At 32.8% G+C, this 23,453-nt stretch overlaps 1 protein-coding gene across 5 annotated transcripts in view; it reads right to left on the bottom strand.

The window, feature by feature from the left end:
* Positions 1-23,453, bottom strand: part of alpha-Man-IIb (alpha-Mannosidase class II b) — a 217,915-nt gene that overhangs the window by 16,089 nt on the left and 178,373 nt on the right. For all 5 annotated transcript variants that reach the window (XM_089171581.1, XM_089171582.1, XM_089171584.1 and 2 more), the window contains 2 exons: positions 9,258-9,430; positions 5,773-5,906 (listed from right to left, as the gene is read on the bottom strand). In XM_089171581.1, coding sequence (XP_089027707.1) covers positions 5,773-5,906; positions 9,258-9,430 — 307 coding nt within the window. The remainder of the gene's footprint in view (positions 1-5,772; positions 5,907-9,257; positions 9,431-23,453) is intronic.

Genomic DNA, 23,453 nt, shown 5'->3' with positions numbered 1-23,453 from the left:
TCACCCACGATCTCATCCGATTGACGTTGTTATAAACTATCCACTTTTCGTCGCCAGTAATTAGTCTTTTCAAAAAAGGATCAATTTTGTTGCGTTTCAGAAGCGAATCGCAGACGCAAATGAATTTCCTTCATCTGGTGAGGGATCCATAGATCGAGTTTCTTGACATAACCAAGCTTTTTTAAACTTTTTTCAATGTATGTATGCGATACATTAAGCTTCTCTGCAATATCACGTCTTATGCTATGACGATTTGAATTGATAATGGCCTTGATATGGGTCTCATCGACTTTAACTGGACGGCCAGATCGTTGAGTGTTTTTCAATGAGAAATTACCAGAACGAAAACTGGCAAACCAATTCTGACATTGCCTTTTCTTCAAGTCTTCATTTCCATATACTGCACATAACTTTTTGTGTGCTTGCGTTGCGTTCTTACTTTTTCGGAAATAATACAACAAAATATGTCTGAAGTGTACGTCTTGTTCTTCCATTTTTATATTGGAATAAAAACAAAACTAAGGAACTAATCGATATAATTTTTTCGAGTGAATGAAAGGTAGACGACCAAACAATAAGAAAAAATATAGGTTAGGTACTATGAATAATTTAACGAAACAAAAGAAAGTTTCCATCTGTCGACAAAAGCCGCAATGATTTAGTTGCCAACTCAATACTTGGAAACTAATATTAAAATGTTTCATTACATTGAAATAAATTATTAAAGCAGTAGCCGATATTAATCAATTTCAAAAATTGTTTTTAATTAATAGGGAAAGCTAAAAACTTATTTATAACATTAAGGTCAATTAAAGAAAAGAAAGAAAGGAAACGAAGGTTAGGTTAGGTTCTTTGAAATGAATAAGAAGAAAAGAAAGTTCAGAATACTCGAAACTTTTTGTTCTCTTCGTTTTGTTTTTGTTCTTTTTTCCTTTCTTTCCTTTCTTCTTAGTAGATAGAAGAAAGCTGACTCCAAATAGAGTGGCGGCTACTTTGACCAAATTTAATTAAGCTTTGGACTACTGCATGGATCAAACCATCCCACCACCATCATCATCATCTCTTTTCTTTTTCTTTATTTCTTTCTATCAAAACCAGGGAATACTTTAGCAAGAACAAGTGCCAACGGGGTCTAAGTTTTTCTGCCGTTTTGCATTTTTTAAATACAATGTTCTTTGTTAAAAACCAATGAAACATAAATGAAATAGAACTGTTTCTCTTTTTTCTTTTTTAACGTGACCTTCGGTCTTTTTAATACAAACGAGTGAAGCACTGAAAGTCAAATTAAAAGATTCTTCTTGTTAAAGAAAGCTAAAAATAGAATGAAGAAGGATGTGACTATTTTTACAGAAATTATTAAACTTGATTAAAATTCGAATATGTAATTTTATTCTAAGAGAGATTGAAAGATTGTTCAGAACGTTATTCCGATCAGACTTGGTGAAACATAATCGATTTGTTCTTTTCATTTGTTCTTTTATTATACTTCGTCGTTCAATTGAGGAAAAACAAAATATAAATAATACAATTGGTCATAAATTATTAGCTAATATTGGACCAAACAAAATATCAAAAGGAAAAAAAAAATGAAAGAACTCACAATAATCTCTTTGTTGCTTACTGGGAACAACAGCCAGCAGCAAGTTACAATTTTTCTCATTACGTTTCTCGTTCCATTTAATGAACTTTCAAGGAGAGGAGACGATAAGAAGAAAAAGAAGGAAGAGTGAACGTCGTTTTTCGGTCCACTGCATAGAGAAAGAGATCTTTTTTCCTCTTCCCTTTTACTAGAAGTAAAACGAATCGTTTATTATTTCTCGGCTGATTAGATATCGAACAGAGACGATCGTAGAAAATTGTTGAGAAGAAGAACGTAGAAAGAAATAAAACGAAAAAGGAAATGAGAACAACAAAAATTTAAGTTTCTTACCTAAGTTAACCATTTTTGCACTTCTCGCCACTATAGTGGCTTACGAGAGTGCCATCTTCCAATACGACACGCCATTATAGTGCATTTCGTGGATGCAATCTTTTTTCTAATACGACGCGCCATTATAGTGAATTTTGCGGATGCCATCTTTCTTACCATACGACGCGTCACTATAGTGGCTTTCACGGATGTCATCTTCCAGTACAACGTACCATTATAGTTGCTTTCGCGCATATATAGTGGCGCGTCGTACTGGAAAAAAGATGACATCCGCGAAATTCACTATAGTGGCGCGTTGTATTGGAAGATGACATTTACGAAAACCATTATAGTGACGCGTCGTATTGAAAAAGCGATGGCATCCGTGAAAGCAACTATGATGGCTGGTTGTACTGGAAGATGATATCCGCGAAAGTCATTATAGTGGTGCGTCGTACTGGAAGATGACATTCACGAAAACCATTATAGTGACGCGTCGTATTGAAAAAGCGATGGCATCTGTGAAAGCAACTATAATGGCAGGTTGTAGTGGAAGATGATATCCGCGAAAGTCATTATAGTGGCGCGTCGTACTGGAAGATGACATCCACGAAACCCACTATAGTGGCGCAATGTATTAGAAGATAGATGGAATCAGCGAAATTCACTATAGTGGCACGTTGTATTAGAAGATGACATTTACGAAAACCATTATAGTGACACGTCGTATTGAAAAAGCGATGGCATCCGTGAAAGCAACTATAATGGCAGGTTGTACTGGAAGATGATATCCGCGAAAGTCATTATAGTGGCGCGTCGTACTGGAAGATGACATTCACGAAAGCCACTATAGTGACGCGTCGTATTGCAAGAAAGGTAGCATCCACGAAACCCACTATAGTGGCGCATCGTATTAGAAGATAGATGGAATCAGCGAAATTCACTATAGTGGCACGTTGTATTAGAAGATGACATTTACGAAAACCATTATAGTGACGCGTCGTATTGAAAAAGTGATGGCATCCGTGAAAGCAACTATAATGGCAGGTTGTACTGGAAGATGATATCCGCGAAAGTCATTATAGTGGCTCGTCGTACTGGAAGATGACATTCACGAAAGCCACTATAGTGACGCGTCGTATTGTAAGAAAGGTAGCATCCACGAAACCTACTATAGTGGCACGATGTATTAGAAGATGACATTTACGAAAACCATTATAGTGACGCGTCGTATTGAAAAAGCGATGGCATCCGTGAAAGCAACTATAATGGCAGGTTGTACTGGAAGATGACATCCACGGAAGCCACTATAGTGGCATGTACTGCATAAGATGTTAAGTTTCATTTCGTTTTTTTTTCATTTTATGGCATAAAACTCGTAAAGGAACACATTGTTCGTTTGTATTTTCTTATATTTTGTTTTTTTTTCTTGTGTTAGTTACTCGTGCTAAGCATTCTCCTTTACGACAGGGGAAAGTACGGAAGCAATAAGGATCCTCCAATGTTCGTAAGGAAGTTTCGAGTGGTAGTAGAGAAAGAAAAGAAAAGGAGACTGAAGAAAGAACAAGATTTTTCTCGCTTTCATCGCGAAAAGGGCGTCGAAAAAGCGTAATAAGGAGGACACATACCACTCTTCATCTTTTTTTTTTTTTTTACTCTCTTTCTCTCTCTCTCTCTCTCTCTCTCTCTCTCTCATTTTCTCATCCTTGAAGCACTACGACGATTGCGGCATCTCCGAGAACAATGGCTGAGAGAAAAGGAAACTGGGATCGACTTAACGACATAGCGTTTCCGAGGACGAAGGATTTTTATCGCCCTTGAAAAAATACCTTCTTCCCTTGGAGTATCAAACGACCTATCAATTTTTCTTCTTCTTCTTCTTCTTTTTCTTCTTCCTTCCTTTCTTCTTCTTCTTCTTTTTCTTTTTTATTATGGATTATCAAGATTTATTTCTTTTCTTTTCTTCCTTTCTTTCTTTTCCAATCCTTATTCCAATTCTTTATTCGATAATTGTTAATTAAATTTCTTTTTTTATTATCTCTACACGTTTTCATTATTATTATTATTGGAAAAGAACTTCAATTAAGGATGGAAATACCTTGTTTTTTTTTTTTATTTACTTTTCTACATTTTTTTCTTGTTGTCTCTACTTTTTAATCTTCGCCAAGATGTATTCTGATAAAACAATGATATTTTGTTTTATTTGTCGGTGATATAAAAGGATATTGCATTTTCAATGTTAAACCATGAAAGGTAGTAGTCGACAAAATATTATAAACCAAGCGTAAATATCGTCATACGCATTTCACAATCTGAAAGTAATATTTCCGAGAATTTCTTGTTACTTCTACAGAGGGAAAAATGCTTTCCTCCTCCTCCCCCTCCTCCTCCTCCTCCTCCTCCTTCTCCTCACCACGATTCTTTTTATTCTTTTGTGTTCTCGAAAGAGGTCGTTTCTTATTTATTTTTTTTTCTCTTCCTATTCTTCTTTCATTTTTCTGCTCTTTGCTTTTTCACCCACCCACCACCCACTCTACCCCTACAAAAGTCGATTCATAACTATGTGATGGGGGGGGGGGGAAAGAGAGAAATTCTCTGTCTTCTTTCATTTTCAGATTACACTTCAATATTTTAGACTTTAATTCCCCCCTCCTAACCCTTGGTGGAAAATGGATAACTCGAATTTTGACTGGATATTCTTCTCAATACAAACTTACACAATTATACACCGATTTATCGTACAATTGAATTATCTTTAATTATTGGATATTTATTATTTATAAATACATATTTAGAGAAAACGCGGTCGCGTTGTTTACGAAAAATTCGACATGTGTTTTTTCAATAAAACACTGGGACTCAAACGGTTAACATGTTGACCGTTATGCTAGTTCTCAAGAAACTCGTCAGGCCCACGCGCGCTGCTATACTGCGCTACACAATAATGGCGGTGTATAACAATACTGTGTCAGTGGTTACTTATTGTAGTAAGACATTACATTTAGAAGGAAATTCTTATCTTATAGAGAGGATAATCCTTTTTGGATAATTATTGAAGCTTTTTTGTTTCATATCTTCTTATAACAAAAGATAAGCACGTTTAAAACGAAATGTTTGACTACATGCATTTAGTTGACAATCTTATTTCAAGAACGAAGTATCTAAGAAAACGTGTGTGATTCGAAAATGAGAATATTTTTTCTTTATCAAATATTTTCCAGCTTCTTCTGAGCATTACAGTTGTAAATGCTTTCAATCATTTACAAGATTGCAACAAAAGAAAAAAACATAATTATCAGAAATTGTAGAGAAATATTAGCTCTGAAATGATTAGAACTCTGACAGATAATATAAATCAATTTTCAGATCATTGTAGTCATAATATTGGCATCTAAAAAAAAAAAAATGCTTTTGGACAAAAAATTAGAAGAGCTTGCAAATGATGTTATTCGAATATAAGACTTCATAGGATCGATCAAAAGCACGAATAAATATAAAAATGACAACAACGTTTTGCTCGGATTGCTCTGAACAACCTCAACTTTGTTTAGACTGTTTCAAAGAATTTCATTGTAAATCATTTTTAATAACAATTCATATTTTTTTTTGTAGAAAACTTTTATAACAATTCAGTAGTCTCATATTTTATGAAATATCTTTCGAAATATTAACTAATATTCCTTGTAAGCACTAAAAAAAAAGCGTCAGTTAAATACGTCTGATTGGGCCTGTTCAGAATATTTGCCGTCAGCCATGTATGGCTCACATGGCACACACACACACACACAGTCAATGTGTTAATTAGAAAAAATAAGAACATTATTGTTACATAATAAATTTTTGAAAATTTATTTAAGACTTACCTTCGATCAATTGATCCAACATAGCAAAGATGTGAGATGTTGCCTCATCCGTCATCACCCAGCCTCCTGTGGTCATTTCTAGTCGTCCATCTTTGACCAATCTCTTTATGACCGCCTTCTTCGTAGGGTGAGCACTGTAATTCAAATAAAAAGAGAAAAAAATATAAATAATAGACATATTTGTAATATAATAACGAAAACTAATCAATAAATACAGTAAAAAGTCAAATGAAACAATTTTCAGTACTTCAACGTATTACTTTAGTTAATCTGTAGAATAACTGATTGTATACAGAGTGTCAGAAAAAAACCAATCAATATTTTATTAAATTTTCTATTAAATTATTATAAAATACTTTAGAGAAAAACTGAGCAACCTTTTGTGATTACAATGCGTCCTATCTTTATATATAAGAATTCAGTTTTACGTTGTTGGTTTTTAATGAAATTTGAAATTACTGAAACGATTTTAATGAAATTTCTTTTATTTAGTACGATTTTTGTTAATTTAAGATGTAGGATAGTTTTTATTGCGATTATTTTGTATTTTTTATTATTAATTTAAAGATTTGTAATATTTAAAGGTTATTTAGGTCTTTAGGTACCGTAAATTTTTAATAGTTGGCGCTGTATTACAATTCAATTTGGATATATTCACGTAATACGTTTTTTTTCAGATTTACATATGACATAACCTTACTTTTTATATTTTTTTGTGTATTATTATTTTATGTATGCCATTTTAATTGTGGTTTTGTGTGTGTGTTGTGTTGTTATAATTTACTATATAGTTTAGTATTCATTTATTATTTATAGGTTATCTAGGTTTCTATATGTACTGTAAATTTTTAATAGATAGTGCTGTATAAAATTCAATTATTTCGACATATTCAGAATTACATGAGACATAGCTAACCTTACTTTTTATATTTTTTCATGTATTATTATTTTATGTATTCCATTGTAATTGTGATATTATTTTATGTATTGTTATTTATACATTATATATATTATATATATTAAAAATTGTATGTGTTATTTTACGCCTAATTTGAAATCCCAGAAATTATTAGTGAATATTGATTTGACTGCATTGAATAGTTTAGAATTAAAGATGGCGCTGTATAAAATTCAATTATTTTGATATATTCAGAACTACATGAGACATAACTAGCCTCGTTTTTTTATATTTTTTCATGTATTATTATTTTATGTATTCCATTATAATTGCGGTATTATTTAGTGCGTTTTTGTTATTTATTAAATAATTTAGAATTATATTAAATCAATATTTTATAAAAAAGCCACAGTAACCCCCGTGTCCGAAAAATCCTAGTATACCATGTAAATATTGAATGGTTTTTTTTAGAACACTCTGTATAATATCAAAAGAAAAAGCTTATATACAGTATGTTATAAAATATTGTAAGCTATTTCACGTAAAATTCCCTTCTCTCACTCTCTTCCCCTCTTCTGTTTTACACGTTCATCCTCGATGGTCTTCAACACGAGCTAAGGTCAGACGGTTACAACTAACCCGAGGGATCTCTTTCGTGTTGCAGGATATTTTCCCTTCCCTATTCGCCCCAGCGAGAAAGACGACATCAGCTGTACTCTCGGGTAAGAGGCAATTCACACAGGAAAAGGGGAGAAAGAGCGAACGTTTTCCACCACTTTCCGATCGTTTCTCACTTTTATGCTTCTACTATTATTTCTTTCTTTTTATCTCGTAATTTTTTCCCTTTTTTTCTTTATTCTTACATTATAACCATTGTTAGTGGGTCTGGTGGGTCTGGTGCTAAGTAATAAGGAGACATTACACTAGAGTACCAACAGATTTTGTATACCTTTGACCCCTTGCACTATATTAAAAGATGTTATCTGCGAAAGCCACTATAGTAGTGCATCGTACTGGAAGATGACATTCACGAAAGCCACTATAGTGACGCGTCGTATTGAAAAAGCCATGGCATCCGTGAAAGCAACTATAATGGCAGGTTGTACTGGAAGATGATATTCGCGAAAGTCATTATAGTGACGCGTCGTATTAAAAAAGCGATGGCATCCGTGAAAGCAACTATAATGGCAGGTTGTACTGGAAGATAATATTCGCGAAAGCCACTATAGTGATGCATCGTACTGGAAGATGACATTCACGAAAGCCACTATAGTGACGCGTCGTATTGCAAGAAAGATAGCATCCACGAAAGTCACTATAGTGGTGTGTCGTATTGGAAGATGACATTTACGAAAACCATTATAGTGACGCATAGTATTGAAAAAGCGATGGCATCCGCAAAAGTCACTATAGTGGCGTGTTGTATTAGAAGATAATATTCGCGAAAGCCACTATAGTGATGTGTCGTACTGAAAGATGACATTCACGAAAGCCACCATTATGGCACGTCGTTTTTGAAGAAAGATGGTATCCGCAAAAGTCACTATAGTGGCGTGTTGTATTAGAAGATAGTATTCGCGAAAGCCACTATAGTGATGTGTCGTACTGAAAGATGACATTCACGAAAGCCACCATTATGGCACGTCGTATTTGAAGAAAGATGGCATCCGCAAAAATCACTATAGTGGCTCGTCGTACTGGAACAAAGATGATATTCGCGAAAACTATTATAGTTCTGCGTCGTACTGGAAGATGACATCCGCGAAAGCCACTATAATGGCACGTAGTACTGGAGCGTGCTTAGATTTAATTTTTTACTATGTCTCCTAGGTGGATTTTTCCTTCTAGGAGCCTTCTAAGGGTGTGTTGCTTGTAATTATCAGTAGCTAACGAGTTTATGTGCTCTAGTCTAAGGTTTCCATGTAAAATAAATTTTTGATACGAAAAATGCACTTTTAATGTTCTACTAAATAAAATATTCTTTAATCCTATCTTCGTCATGAATTATCACATTTTGTATTTACTACCATATGATACTGTTAGACCAACTGAGTAGTGTTAGGTTATGGTGTTACGTAGGTGTACTGATGATGATGCTAGTTGAGATTCAGGAATCCGGTTAGCGGCATGGCGGTCGCCTTATCAGTGCTAGTTCAGAGCCTTGAGCATTTAACCGAGACGACGTCGGATTATCGGAGAAGCTCTCTAACAGCGTAATCATGTTTACGCATACAGGATGATTTCTTGGGGAAGTCTCTCTCTCTAACACTCTCACTTTATCTCTTTATACTACATATATATGTGTGTATGTGTATATGTACATACATAGAGGTAGCTGAAAGCAAGAGCTTTTAGCGTCAGGATGTCTGGGCCATTTTCAAGGATACCTTCGAAGTGTGTTAAGAGAGTTTGAAAGCTTTGGAGAGAGAGCTTGCCCTAGAAGATCTGTTTTCTACTAAGCTTTTCTCTTTTTTTTTCTCTTTTCATTGTATCGACGTATTTCAAGTTGAAGTTTAATACCTCCCATCATCAATCGATTTATAAAAGGGTATTTTATTCGTCATTAGAATTTGTAAAGTTGTCTTACCTGTCCCACCAGAGTGATAAAAAGGACACTTCGCTCCAGATAAACGTCATGTTGGGCCATTGTTGTAGCTTGGAGACCATGTTGTTTAAAATACTTCTCGTAGAGCTGTGGAAGTATTGCTCGAATGTCTTCAACCATCCTGGATCCGTGTGACTGTGTGGTACCAGAATCACCTGGGAAGAAATATAGACCCGATTTTTCAATTTAATGAAATTCTACATTCGTTTGTTTTTGAAAATCATGAATGTAAACAATAGTATTATCCTTTAATTCATATATTTTGTTGATTAATAAATACAAGAATTTCCAGTAACGATTTCGTTTAATCCTCTATATCTAATATAAAAAAAAAAAAAAAAACAGAAAATGGGTTGGACGGACAATCGCAAAGCTACGTGCGTATATTCGGCGAATATGATTAATGCGATTCTCGTTTTAATCCGTTGTGTTTTCGTCGAGCTATCGGCGGCAGTGAGCAACACAAGGATTATTTACAAACGTTCAATATCAGCGTTCTAATCCCAAGCTTTGGAACGATTCTCGTTAATCAGGGTCTTTTGCGTTGGTTTGTAAACCAGTTTACAGGTAACAGTGATTCTCAATTATCTTTAATTTTAACAAAGATAAAATATTATTATTACGTGTATACAAATTTTAAAATCAAAGTATATCCGATTGAAATTTAATTATAAATTCATTCCTATGAAATGTAGATTTTGTTTGTTCCTAACCTCAAATCTTCAGAAGTACTTTATCGATTGTTTTGTAATTTTGATACAACGTTGCATTCACATACAGGTATGTTTTTATTACATTAATTCATTTATATAATAATTAATTTAAGAGAGAGACAGGGGTAAGTGTAGAGTCATCTGTTGGCCATAGATTTCGATGAAAGCGCGGGATATTTGAACATAACTTAACCTTTATCTATACAAATTTTAAAATCAAAGTATATCCAATTGAAATTTAATTATAAATTCATTCCTATGAAATGTAGATTTTGTTTGTTCCTAACCTCAAATCTTCAGAAGTACTTTATCGATTGTTTTGTAATTTTGATACAACGTTGCATTCACATACAGGTATGTTTTTATTACATTAATTCATTGATATAATAATTAATTTAAGAGAGAGACAGGGGTAAGTGTAGAGTCATCTGTTGGCCATAGATTTCGGTGAAAGCGCGGGAAATTTGAACATAACCTAACCTTTATCTATACGACAATGGCTCGCAGTCTAATTTTTTCATATTTGTGTTCAATTTTTAATTTCAATTAATTGAATATTTCTAATATTTGATTTTGTGTTACATTGTGTTGAAATTGAGTTTAATTATCTATATATTGGGTTGATCTGAAAGTAATTTCGTATTTTCCTGACACAATAAAGGCATTAGTTGATGCAAACCGACTAATAACAACACGTAGGATTCGTTGAGAGGTTAAATTTATTAAATTCAACTGTTTATGCTAACTTGAAAGGTCTAGGTTTAATCTCGAAGCAAAAATTGTCTTCATTTTCACAAAAGAAAAACGAAATTACTTTCCAAATAACCCAATATATAAAAATGTAGATTTTGTTTGTTCCTAAATCGCTAATCTCTAAAAGTATTAGGTGTACAAATTAATTCGGTCTGTTTTTTTTAGCTCAAAAAGTGGATTTATTTGAAAAGATAATGAATTAACAAATTAATCAAAATATTTTCCATCAATGCTTACAACTTTTATCCACCTCTTACGAAATTTTCGAATCTTATCTCGGAAAAACTTCTCGTCTTTTAAAACGATCCAATTTTGAAGCCAATTTTCGATTTCTTCGAAAGAAGTGAAGTGATAACCTGCCAAATCGCTTAACAATCGTCGAAACAGTTGGTAGACAGAAGGAGCAATGTCCCGAGAATACGGCGGGTGTGGTATGATATCCCATTTGATTGTTTCTCAATAATTTTTTGACAACTTTTGCGACATGAGGCCGAGTGTTATCATGCAAAAGAATAACTTTGTCATGTCTGTTCTTATATTCCGACCGTTTTCTCGTAATGCCCATAGATTTTAAACGTACAGACCCTGCTTTTTGCTTTCAACCCCAACGTAAGTGCAAACTCGTCTTGCATTTGACTCAGATCTTCATTGAGTACTGCCTGTATTTCATTGTCTACGAATTTTTTTGACTGTCCCGAACGAGATCTATCTTCAACCCTGAAATCAACACTTTTGAAGTGTCCAAACCATTCTCTACATGACTTGTCAATTAAACCATTGTCACCGTAAACTTCTGCAAGCCTACGATGAGCTTCAGCTGCACTATTTTTCCAATTAAAACGAAAAATGAAAACTTCCCACTAATGCTGTTTGTTATCATATAGTCTGAAATTGCCAACAGCGTAACAAAATACGTTTTGTATGAAACTCAAAATAATGCAAACTGGATGTTATCGGCAGATGTTCAATCTATCTAAAACCATGGCAATCGGCTGTTACTTTTTGAGTCACTTTTGAAAACAGACCTAATTAATTTGTACTTCCAATACATTACAATGTTACAAACGCAATTGTAAAAGATTCAAAAAGAAAACGATAAATGATGACACGTAAAGTTAATTAATTTTTCTAATCTTCAAATTCATGTGCTTTGAAAGTTAGCATGAGATATAACCAACCATTAAAACTCCCTTCTTCTATCCTCCTCTCTCTTACTTTGACAGCAATGGATGAGAAAAAAGAGGACGAGAAGAGAAAGAGAAAGAGAGAGAGAGAGAGAAAGCAAGTGGCGTCGCGACCAGTTCGAAATTTTCGCGGAGATTTCGAATTGGCAGCCGTTGATCGAATTCGTTCGGCTTAATTCGATTCCACGTTCACCGTGCGGACAAATTGAATGGCCATTTCGTACGAAACTCAACACCAACTCCCTCCCCACCCCTCTCCAGCCTCCTCCCCCCAACTCACCACCCCTGTTTCCTCTCTTACTCTTCTCATCTCATCCGTTCACTTCGATATACCAGGTCTCCATTTTTATGTCTTTCTCTCATTTTCGGGGAAATGAAATTCTCGCTTAATACAAAAGGTTTCAACTATCATTGTCGTAGGGTATTCTATATTTTCTACATATACTATGACAGAAAAACATGAAAAAAAGATTTGACAATAGGTGTATGAGCAATTTTAGTTAATCCTAAAAAAACAAAAAATTTTGCTTACAAATGAAACTTCAAAAATTAACACGTTGCCCCAAATGACGGCTATAGCCGTCCGATCTTTGTATTGGGTTGGCAACTAAGTCATATTTCTGAGCACGATCGTCAAATTAAAAGTGTGCAGCAATGTATTAACATTATTTATTAAAATGCCGAATAATGATCATGTTATTTGAAAATTAATACTGCTGGCTCATAGAGAGTTAAATGAAATTCAATATACAGACGTGTGTACATATTAATATATTCGTAATATTCGACATTTATAGAAAAAAAATGTCTGTTAAATATCATCCAGAGTATTCTCATCTGTTTAATCTCGCGAAATATGTCGACCGATTGACAATATCGTTAGGCATGAGAACCCTCGTTGCAAAGGATTTCAGTAAACCGATATCCATTCGCTCATAATCAACGTGGAAGCTGCAACACGCTAAGCCCCACATAGTTTACGAACGAATCCGCATTGTGTATCATACGGACATGCGCTTGAATTCTGTATTTCTATGTATCCTACGTACGCGCATTTATGATACTATGTGAACATTTCTATATGAAATTCAAACTTCCGAGAGTAGGAATTTAACATTCAAGCTGTAGCTATTATATACATGATACACTCTCTCTCTCTCTCTCTCTCTCTCATCGTAATCCTTAAAATATTATGACAAAAATTCAATCTATGTTTGATATGGTAGTAAATAATATATTGAGTTAGTAACTAAGTCATTACAGATTTTGTCGACAGATGGAGTTTAAACTTTCTTTTGTTTCGTTAAATTGTTTACAGTACCTAACCTATATTTTCTTATCTCAATCTAGAAATGGAAGAACAAGACGTGTACTTCAGACATATTTTGTTGTATTATTTCCGAAAAGACAAGAATGCAATGCAAACACACAAAAAGTTATGTGCAGTATATGGCAATGAAGCCTTGAAGGAAAGGCAGTGTCAGAATTGGTTTGCCAGTTTTCGTTCTGGTAATTTCTCATTGAAAAACACTCAACGATCTGGCCGTCCAGTTGAAGTCGATGAGACCCATATCAAGGCCATTATCGATTTAGATCGTCATAGCATAAGACGTGATATTGCAGAGAAGCTTAATGTATCGCATACATGCATTGAAAAAAGTTTAAAAAAGCTTGGTTATGTCAAGAAACTCGATCTATGGATCCCTCACCAGCTGAAGGAAATTCATTTGGCGTCTGTGATTCGCTTCTGAAACGCAACAAAATTGATCCTTTTTTGAAAAGACTAATTACTGGCGACGAAAAGTGGATAGTTTATAACAACGTCAATCGGATGAGATCGTGGGTGATGCAAGATGAACCAGCCCAGACGACATCAAAAGCTGAGATTCACCAAAAAAAAAGATTATGCTGTTAGTCTGGTGGGATTATAAAGGAATTCTGCACTTTGAACTTTTACCAAAAAACCAGACGATCAATTCGAGCCTGTACGTTGAACAACTCGCCAAACAGAGCGATGTAATTCAAGCAAAGCGACCAGAATTGGCAAATCGTAAGGGTGTTGTTTTCCACCATGATAATGCAAAGTCCCACACATCTTTGGTCACTCGTCAAAAATTATTGGATATGGGTTGGGATGTGTTGTCACATCCACCATATAACCCTAACCTTGCGCCTTCAGACTACCATTTATTTCGTTCCATGCAGCACTCCTTAAATGGTCAAATTTTGAATAATGCTAAAGATGTCAAATTACACCTAATTCATTTTTTTGATAGCAAAGATAAGAATTTTGATGAACGTGGAATTATGACACTGCCTGATCGATGACAAGATGTCATCAACAAAAATGGACAGTACCTAATTGACTAACTTATATTTAAAATCCGCAATCACTTAGTTGCCAACCCAATAATATAAATGTTCAAGTTAACAAACAGTTTCAATACGTTTATTGGTAAATGACATGTTTAATAATTCAGGTGTAGGGAAAACGTCTAATGTGGAATATAGACTGTGTATAAAAGGATAGAGAGTGAGAAAGTGAAGTATATACGCGTTGAACTTATTGGTATGCATGAGCCAGCCACATATAGGGTCATAGTAGCCCTTTAATACACCCCAAGCTCTTTGCCCTCAGCTATCTTTCCTCTAACCTTCCTAAACATAGAAGATTTTCTCTCTCATTCTCTCTCATCTCTGTAACCTCGGTCTATCTCTTATTCTCTTTCGACTCGTTGCTTTCTCTCATCGCGTTTACCGTAACTTTCCTGCTATTCGAAGGAATCACCATTATCGACCTTAACCGTTATGGAAACCGCGTGTAATAACACAAACCTTGATAGAGGAATTTCGAAAAACAACCCAGTTACAAAGCCCTCTTATCGTTTACAAAAGAGATTTTCTTTAAAGGATAATTTAACGTTTAGTACATATAATTTAACACGATGTTAACTAATAATAACTATTTTCTATTGAAATTTGAAATTCTTAAAATAATTTTTAAATAATTATTTTTTTTATATAGTTCTAAGATGCTCCGACCATTCATTCGTTGTTGTGGGTTTGTAATCAAATGTTGATTTAATATAATTCTAAATTATTTAGTAAATTATTAAAATATACAAAATAATATCAGAATTATAATGAAATGAATAAAATAATATTATAGGAAAAAATATAAAAAGTAAGGTTAGGTATGTCACATGTAATTTTAAATATATCGAAATAATTGAATTGTAATACAGTGCCATCTATAATTCTAAACTATTTAATGCAGTCAAATCAATATTCATTAATAATTTTTAAATTCTTAATATATATAATATATAAATAACAACACACAAAATAATACTACAATTAGAATGGAATACATAAAATAATATTATTCAAAAAAATATGAAAAGTAAGATTAGTTATGCCACATGTAATTCTGAATAAATCAAAATAATTGAATTTTATACGGCGCCATCTAATATGTATTTACAGAACTTAGAAACCTATATAGATAAACTTTAAATAATAAATCAATTCTAAACTATTAAGTAAATTATTATAACACACCAAATAATACCACAATTACAATGGAATACATAAAATAATAATACACGAACAAATATAAAAAGTAAGGTTAATTTTTATATAGAAATTTGAAGGAAACGTATGACGTGAATTTATCCAAATAATTGAATTTTATACGGCGCCATCTAATATGTATTTACAGAACTTAGAAACCTATATAGATAATCTTTAAATAATAAATCAATTCTAAACTATTAAGTAAATTATTATAACACACCAAATAATACCACAATTACAATGGAATACATAAAATAATAATACACGAACACAAATATATATATATAAAAAGCAAGGTTAGTTATTTCATATGTAAATCTGTATAAACCATACGACGTGAATTTATCCAAATAATTGAATTGTAATATAGAGCTATCTATTGCAAACTTAAAGTACCTAAAAACTTAGATAACCTCTAAATATATAATAAATCTTTAAATTAGCAATAAAAAATGCAAAATAATCAGAACAAAAATTAACCTATATCCAAAGTTACAAATACCTACACAAAATAATACAAATTTTCATTAAGATCACTTAAATAATTTCAAAGTTCATTGGAAACCAATAATATAAGACACTGAATTTTTATTATTATAATAAGATTTTCAAATCATATGTTCTTCTATGAATATAAAAAATTCCAAAATATTGGAAATAAGAACGCGAATAGGATATACATTTCAAATTCATTCCACTTGAACGGATAAGACGATATTGGAAGAACATAATTAAGTAGATATAACGTTAAAGTAAATGTAGATATATCGTAATACGTATAACGTCTTATCCATAGTAATGTTACAGTATAAAAGAGAGAGAGAGAGAGAGAGAGAAAAAGAAGACTTTTTCTTCTGTTTTTTTTTCTTCTTATATAAGAACTTCCTTCAGCTTTTATACGCGTTCCTTGGTATCGTAAATATACCAATATTCTTCAATCTTCTTTAACAAGATGATGTTACTATGATTTGAACGTTGAAGGATTTAATATACAGGGTGGGCTCATAACTTGCTTTTATAAATATTTTTCTTTTTAACCGTATAAGTACTGTATTTCCATATTAGTTAATCCTTTTTTTCTCTCTCCTATCTTTCACCAAACCTGATATTTAATTTATTATCAAATAATCGTACATTTTGATCAAACAAAAAAGCTTTTACAGATAGCTGTAGATAAAAACTATATATTTACAGTCCATTAATATTACAACCACCCCTCCCACACACACACACACACACACATACACATACACATACACATATATCATAGACCATTAAACAACACAATAGCGATAACTATCGTTTCATCGATTATCTCATTCGTCGTGAACAAAACCACGATTATTAAAACGTTTCCGTTAAATTTTGTCTATATATATATATATATATAAAAAAAAATGTAAGCGACAAAGATAAAGAGGTTGAAGGGTTAGGGAGAATTTACAGAAAGCATCCACCCTCATCTCCACCTCCCAACCCCCAAGCTATTGTTTGGTCGGGTCAACGAAGTCATGAAATTTAATTGGAGCCTACCAGGGATCTGAAGCTGCATGTGTGTGTGTGTGTTCGAATATTTATCGTGTGTCCGTGTACATTAAACGTGCAAAGAGGACAGAATGTATGGGAAAGGTGGAGAGTAAAGGTTTGTTTTTCTACATGGTGAGAGGAGAGGGGAGGAGTGGGTGGGATAGTGGTGGTGGGGGAGGGGGAGGGGGGTTAGAGGAGGAGGAGGAGGAGGAGGAGGATGAAAAAGAAAAATAACCAAACACCTACGTGCATCGGTGTAATGGATTGTGTACGGAGATAAACATTTCCAACGACGTTTGTTCAACCTCGTGGTTTTTCAACGAGGAATTAACGGAATATACACGTTATTTCTACGTATTTTCTCTATTTTTTTTTTTTTTACATATGCATTATCTGGATACTGTATATATACATACATACATACATACATACAGATACATGGATAATAAAACGCGTAACTTAGTGTATTTAAACACACGTTATGATATATATCTCTTTTTGTATTATCTTTAGAAATAAATAGATATTATCTTGATGAATCTTAACTTGTTACACATTCTGTTTAACATAATTTTATTCTATCTAATTTTAGTTATGAAAAATCTAACAGAGAGAAAAATGGAAAGAAAATGTTATTATATTTTGATAGATAATCTAATTTCTAGATACGTCATATGTTTTCATAATTATCTCGGTGTATAACTTGTTCCAATAAATCGGTGAATATCAAGAATAGAAATGCAATTTTGCTTATATCTTGATATCCAAGTTTGAATCGTTATTATCAGAATTACCAGTTCCATAATTAGAATGGAAAATGAGAAGAAATATGAACGTAGTATGATTATGAAAGTTTACTATGGTGTTATGTGGTATAGAAATTCATGATTAGATATATATAGGGTGTTCTGAGCTATACGTTGCTGTAACTTTGTTAGAAAATGTTGATTTAATATAATTTTAAATTATTTAATAAATTATAAAAACACATTAAATAATACCGTATACATAAAATAATAATAATCGGAAAAAATATAAAAAGCAAGGTTAGTTTTGTTACACGTAATTCTAAATATATGGAAATAATTGAAACGTATACAGCACCATCTATAATTCTAAACTATTTAAATCAATCAAATGAATATTCATTTAATAATTTTTAAGGTTAGTTTTTATATGAAGATCTGAACAAAATGTACGACGTGAATTTATCGACATATTGAATTATAATACAGCGCCAACTATTGAAAACTTACAGTATCTAAAGAATTAGATAATCTCTAAATAATAAATCTTTAAATTAGTATATGGAGGGTAGAGGTAAGGAGAATCATCTCATATGAGAGAAAATTTGAAAAAGTGTCCAGCTGTATGCTATAAATAACAGTTCAAAAACCTACCAGAATGGCGCTGGTGTAGACAAAGGGTATGGGTATGAATGTAGCAATTGTAAACGAATTGAAGTATGCCGAGTTAAAAAATTTAATATTATTGACGACTAAAGTAGTATGGAGGGTAGAGGTAAGGAGTATCATCTCATATGGGAGAAAATTTGTAAAAGTGTCCAGCTGTATGCTATAAATAACAGTTCAAAAACCTTCCAGAATGGCGCTGATGTAGACAAAGAGTATGGGTATGAATGGTAGCAATTGTAAACGAATTGAAGTATGCCGAGTTAAAAAATTTAATATTATTGGCGACTAAAGTAGTTAATTATTGAAAATTTCAACTACTTGCGTAGTACAAAATAATGTAGTAAATATAACCTTAAAAAATTATTATGAGAAAACGTGTAGCTAGAGTGTCTTTATTTCGTGAACTGTGAATAGTACGTTTATTGATTTTTTATCATTGAATTTTATGAAAAAGTATGTGAATAACAAAACAGTTATGGGTAAAATTTGTGTTGTGACAAGTTTTGCTTTCCTTGTTTATTTCTCAATCTTACTTTAATAATATTTGGCGTTTCCTTTAAAATTTACCCTGATGCTAATGTGGTGCCACCCTAATTGAATGCATTTTGATAGACACTTTTTCATATATACAGATGATTTTCTTTACCTCTGCTCTCCATATTTCGTATGTAAATTAAAATAATTGAATTGTAATACAACGCGATCTATTGAAAATTTACACTACCTAAAGATCTATGTAACCTCTAAATATAATAAACCTTTAAATTAGTAATAAAAAATAAAAAATATTTGCGATAAAAACTATTCTATATCCTAAGTTAAAAAAAATCAAACAAAATAAAAGAAATTTCATGAAGATCGGTTTCGTATTTTTGAAATTTATTGGAAACCAATAAATGTAACACTAAATTTTGATATATTAAGATATACCATATATAATAAATCAATTCGAGATAATCAAATTAATTAAATCGATAATAAAATGATTTTTGTATTTTCACAATAAATGTTTGTTTCTATTTTAAAATTACAATTCCATGGATATATACCTACACCTTATCGTGGCTTTGTGCCAAAGCCGGTAGATAATTACGCGTGGAAAACGAATGCACCGCATCCGTATAGGGTAATCGCTTGGAAAATACGGAATGTGTAAAATCTAGGATTCATCCTGTTTTCCAAAAGAACAGTTCGCCTGCTAGCATACGCATCCTTATTTACCTCACCCTCTCTTTGATATCAAACCAAGTGTAAATAGACGACTTATTTGGATTTCATTTTTTTTGTCTTTTTTTTTTGTTGTAAATTCTACGCTGGGTGGAAACGAAATACAAAAAAAGATTTTATTTCAAAACAAATTGCACAAAATAACATGAACAAGCCTCGTGAACGAGCCTCGTGAAAGAGGCTCATCCTCTCGCAAACTCAATCCTATATGTTTGTCTCTTTTTTCTTCTTACTTCCGTTTTACCACCGCTCGCCACAACGTTACTCCGCACCATGTTTCATTTTTTGAAGTGAGAACTTCTTTAGAATAGGGAGTGATTTGAAAAAAAATGAAACGCTGGTTCAGGCAACGAACCGGTAGATGGCGAAGCAACGGAGCCTGTATAGGTACCGTGCGTGATTACAGCGCCATGGTAGCGCGTTGGTATCTATGGAACTAAAAGACGCTACTGCTGAGGTTTTTAATATCTAAACGTATAGGGCTTTGCGATAACAATTCATTTTTGTTATTAAAAACATTTTATTTTTTGCATGTCAAACTACGTGACAATAAAATTTGAATCTTGTGCAATTATGATGCAAAAATTACCGCTAAAATGTAAGTATAATTAATAATTTAAAAACAGTATGAAAGCTGTAGCGTTTACTGTAGTAAATAAGAAGTTAAATTATAGCCACAGTAGATCAAACTTTAAATAATATTGGCAAGCAGATAAAGTACGATGTGACATTGTTATAAAATAAATAAATATATATGTAGGAGAGTTTTAAGTGTCGCAGATGTAGACGAAAATCTAGTATTCAGTTCTTTTCTTTATATTTTATTTTCTAAAAAGGAAAACTCTATTATACATTTTTATAAAAATATCATGAAATTAATTGTAACACGTATGTTTTGTGAACATGAAAATAAAAAACACCGTCTTTTACTGCCAAAGTTATCCACTGCGTGCGCTAGTGTCCATTTCGGCTTCCCCTACCATGATTTCGCACGGTGCCTATACGGATAGGCAACGGAGCCTGTATACCGATCGGCAACGGAGCCTATATATGGATAGGCAACGGAGCCTGTATACGGACAAGTAAACGGATAAACATTTAACGATTTTTGTGTCCATCTTTGACTATCGCATTCATCAATTTTTATTGCTTGAATTTTGAAGAGTGTAGTTTTTATCAGCTAGTCCACTCCGAGAACATAGTGGTGTCCTTTCTTATATATGGTAATAGTATTATAACAAATAAACCCTACAATTATCCTAAACCTGATGTTCAGCATTTATCTGATTATCTACAATTATCCTACACCTAATGTTTAACATTCATCTAATTCTCTCGAAACTTTGTTTTTTTTTTCAAGGTTTCACTACTAACACGTGTTAACTGCACACATGTCATTTTTTTTTCTCTAAAGAATTTTTCACTTCAATAAAATTTCATTAAGAACATTAGGTAATAGTTAAACTCTCAATAAATTGTCACAAATGTTCCGTAGGATCAATTTAATTTATAGTTTGAAACTATATTCAATCGTAGTCTTCGTAACGAAGGATTTTCCGAACATCCAGTATATCCTGGAACACAGGAAGTTCCTGTGGTTAAACTACATCCGACTACAAACGTTTAGTCAAGTTCTCGAAACCACTCGACTGACGTACCAATCGATTTGCAAGATTTGATGGATTCGTCGTCTAACCCTTATTTTTTTGAACCCCTTCTTTAGAAAAAAAAAAAAAAAACAAACGTGGCAGAAATGCATTCACTTCCTTATTTTCTCTTTCTATTTCTTCAACTTCTCCTTCTCCTTCATTTGCAGGATCAGTGTGCAAACATAGTTTGACAAGTTCAACAATACCAGCTCATCAGACCATTGTCGTCGAAATACAATGGGTGGATGGTAGCCCTTTCGAAAACGTTCGCGACAATGGTGCGCGTGTCCACGATTGTCGAACGGAATGCATCCGATTCACCTTCCATTTAAATCCCTCTCTCTCTCTCTCTCTCTCTTTCTCTTTCTCTTTTCTTCTCGTTTATACAATCTCTTCTGCCGAAAACCACGTAGCCTCGTGCACGGAATGCGTTAACGCGTCGTACGAAATTGCGCTTATCAGCTGCCACCAATGTCCGACAGTTTGAACCACCTGACTACCATTACCACTACCCATACGTAAAATTATCGAACCTTCTTCCTATCATTTCATTCTTAGAAAACGATTTTATACGGGATCATCGTTAAAAAAAATATGCTTGATTACACCTATCTTTCCCGATTTATACGGTTTTTAAATTTGTATGGTTATAAAAAGAAATAGAAATAAAAGAATTCAGATACAGGACAAACAAATATTTCAACGATATTTTACTTCTTTCATTTGTTTGCGGATTAAAATGGCTCTCCTTGTATATCTTCATATATAAAAATTCAGTAGCACTTTATTGGTTTCCAATGAACTATGAAATTACTGAACCGATATTCATGAAATTTGTTTTGTGTAATTATTTTGAACTGAGGATATATAGGTTAGTTTTTGTTCTGATTATTTTACATTTTTGATTACTAATTTATGGAGGATAGACGTAAGGAGAATCATCTGTATATATGAAAAAGTGTCCGTTGAAATGCATTAAATTAGGGTGGCGCCACATTAGCATCAGGGTAAATTTTAAAGGAAGCGCCAAATATTATTAGAGTAGGATTGAGAAATAAACAAGGAAAGCAAAACTTGTCACAACACAAATTTTATCTATAACTGTTTTGTTATTCACATACTTTTTCATAAAATTCAATGATAAAAAATCAATAAACGTACTATTCACAGTTCACGAAATAAAATCATTCTAGCTACACGTTTTCTCATAATAATTCTTTAAGGTTATATTTACTACATTATTTTGTACTACGCAAGTAGTTGAAATTTTCAATAATTAACTACTTTAGTCGCCAATAATATTACATTTTTTAACTCGGCATACTTCAATTCGTTTACAATTGCTACATTCATACCATACCCTTTGTCTACACCAGCGCCATTCTGGAAGGTTTTTGAACTGTTATTTATAGCATACAGCTGGACACTTTTTCAAATTTTCTCCCATATGAGATGATACTCCTTACCTCTACCCTCCATACTACTTTAGTCGTCAATAATATTACATTTTTTAACGCGGCATACTTCAATTCGTTGACAATTGCTACATTCATACTCATACTCTTTGTCTACATCAGCGCCATTCTGGAAGGTTTTTGAACTGTTATTTATAGCATACAGCTGGACACTTTTACAAATTTTCTCCCATATGAGATGATACTCCTTAACTCTACTCTCCATAAAACGACATAACCTTACTTTTTTCTATTTTTTTGTGTATTATTATTTAATGTGTTGTTATAATTTACTAAATAGTTTGGAATTATATTAATTCAATATTTTATAACAAAGCTATATTAACGTGTGGTCGGAGCATTTTAGTATATATTTATTTTTTAAATTTATACCACGTTATATTTGATAGTGAAATTTTCTTTTTTTTTGTCTTTTAAAATGAAGACAAAATACATGAACCCCTACTATGGTTTGCACAAAGTCGTAAATCTTCGAGGTAGCGTTAATGCTTCGACAAAGAAAAGTTCGAGCGTATAGAACTTACTACTACTACTACTACTATTACTACTACTACTACTTCAACTAGAAGAACATACTCGAAAAGAATGACAGTAGTGACATAGTGGTAGTAGTAACAACTGCTTGCGGTAGTGATGGTATTCGTGGTAATCGCGTGGCG

This window comes from Polistes dominula, unplaced genomic scaffold, assembly GCF_049000335.1.
Source record: "Polistes dominula isolate Pdom_NZ unplaced genomic scaffold, Pdom_raw_medaka contig_26, whole genome shotgun sequence".
Lineage (NCBI taxonomy): Eukaryota > Metazoa > Arthropoda > Insecta > Hymenoptera > Vespidae > Polistes > Polistes dominula.
The sequence above is the reverse complement of the archived record's forward strand: the minus strand, read 5'-3'. Positions and strand labels throughout refer to the sequence as shown.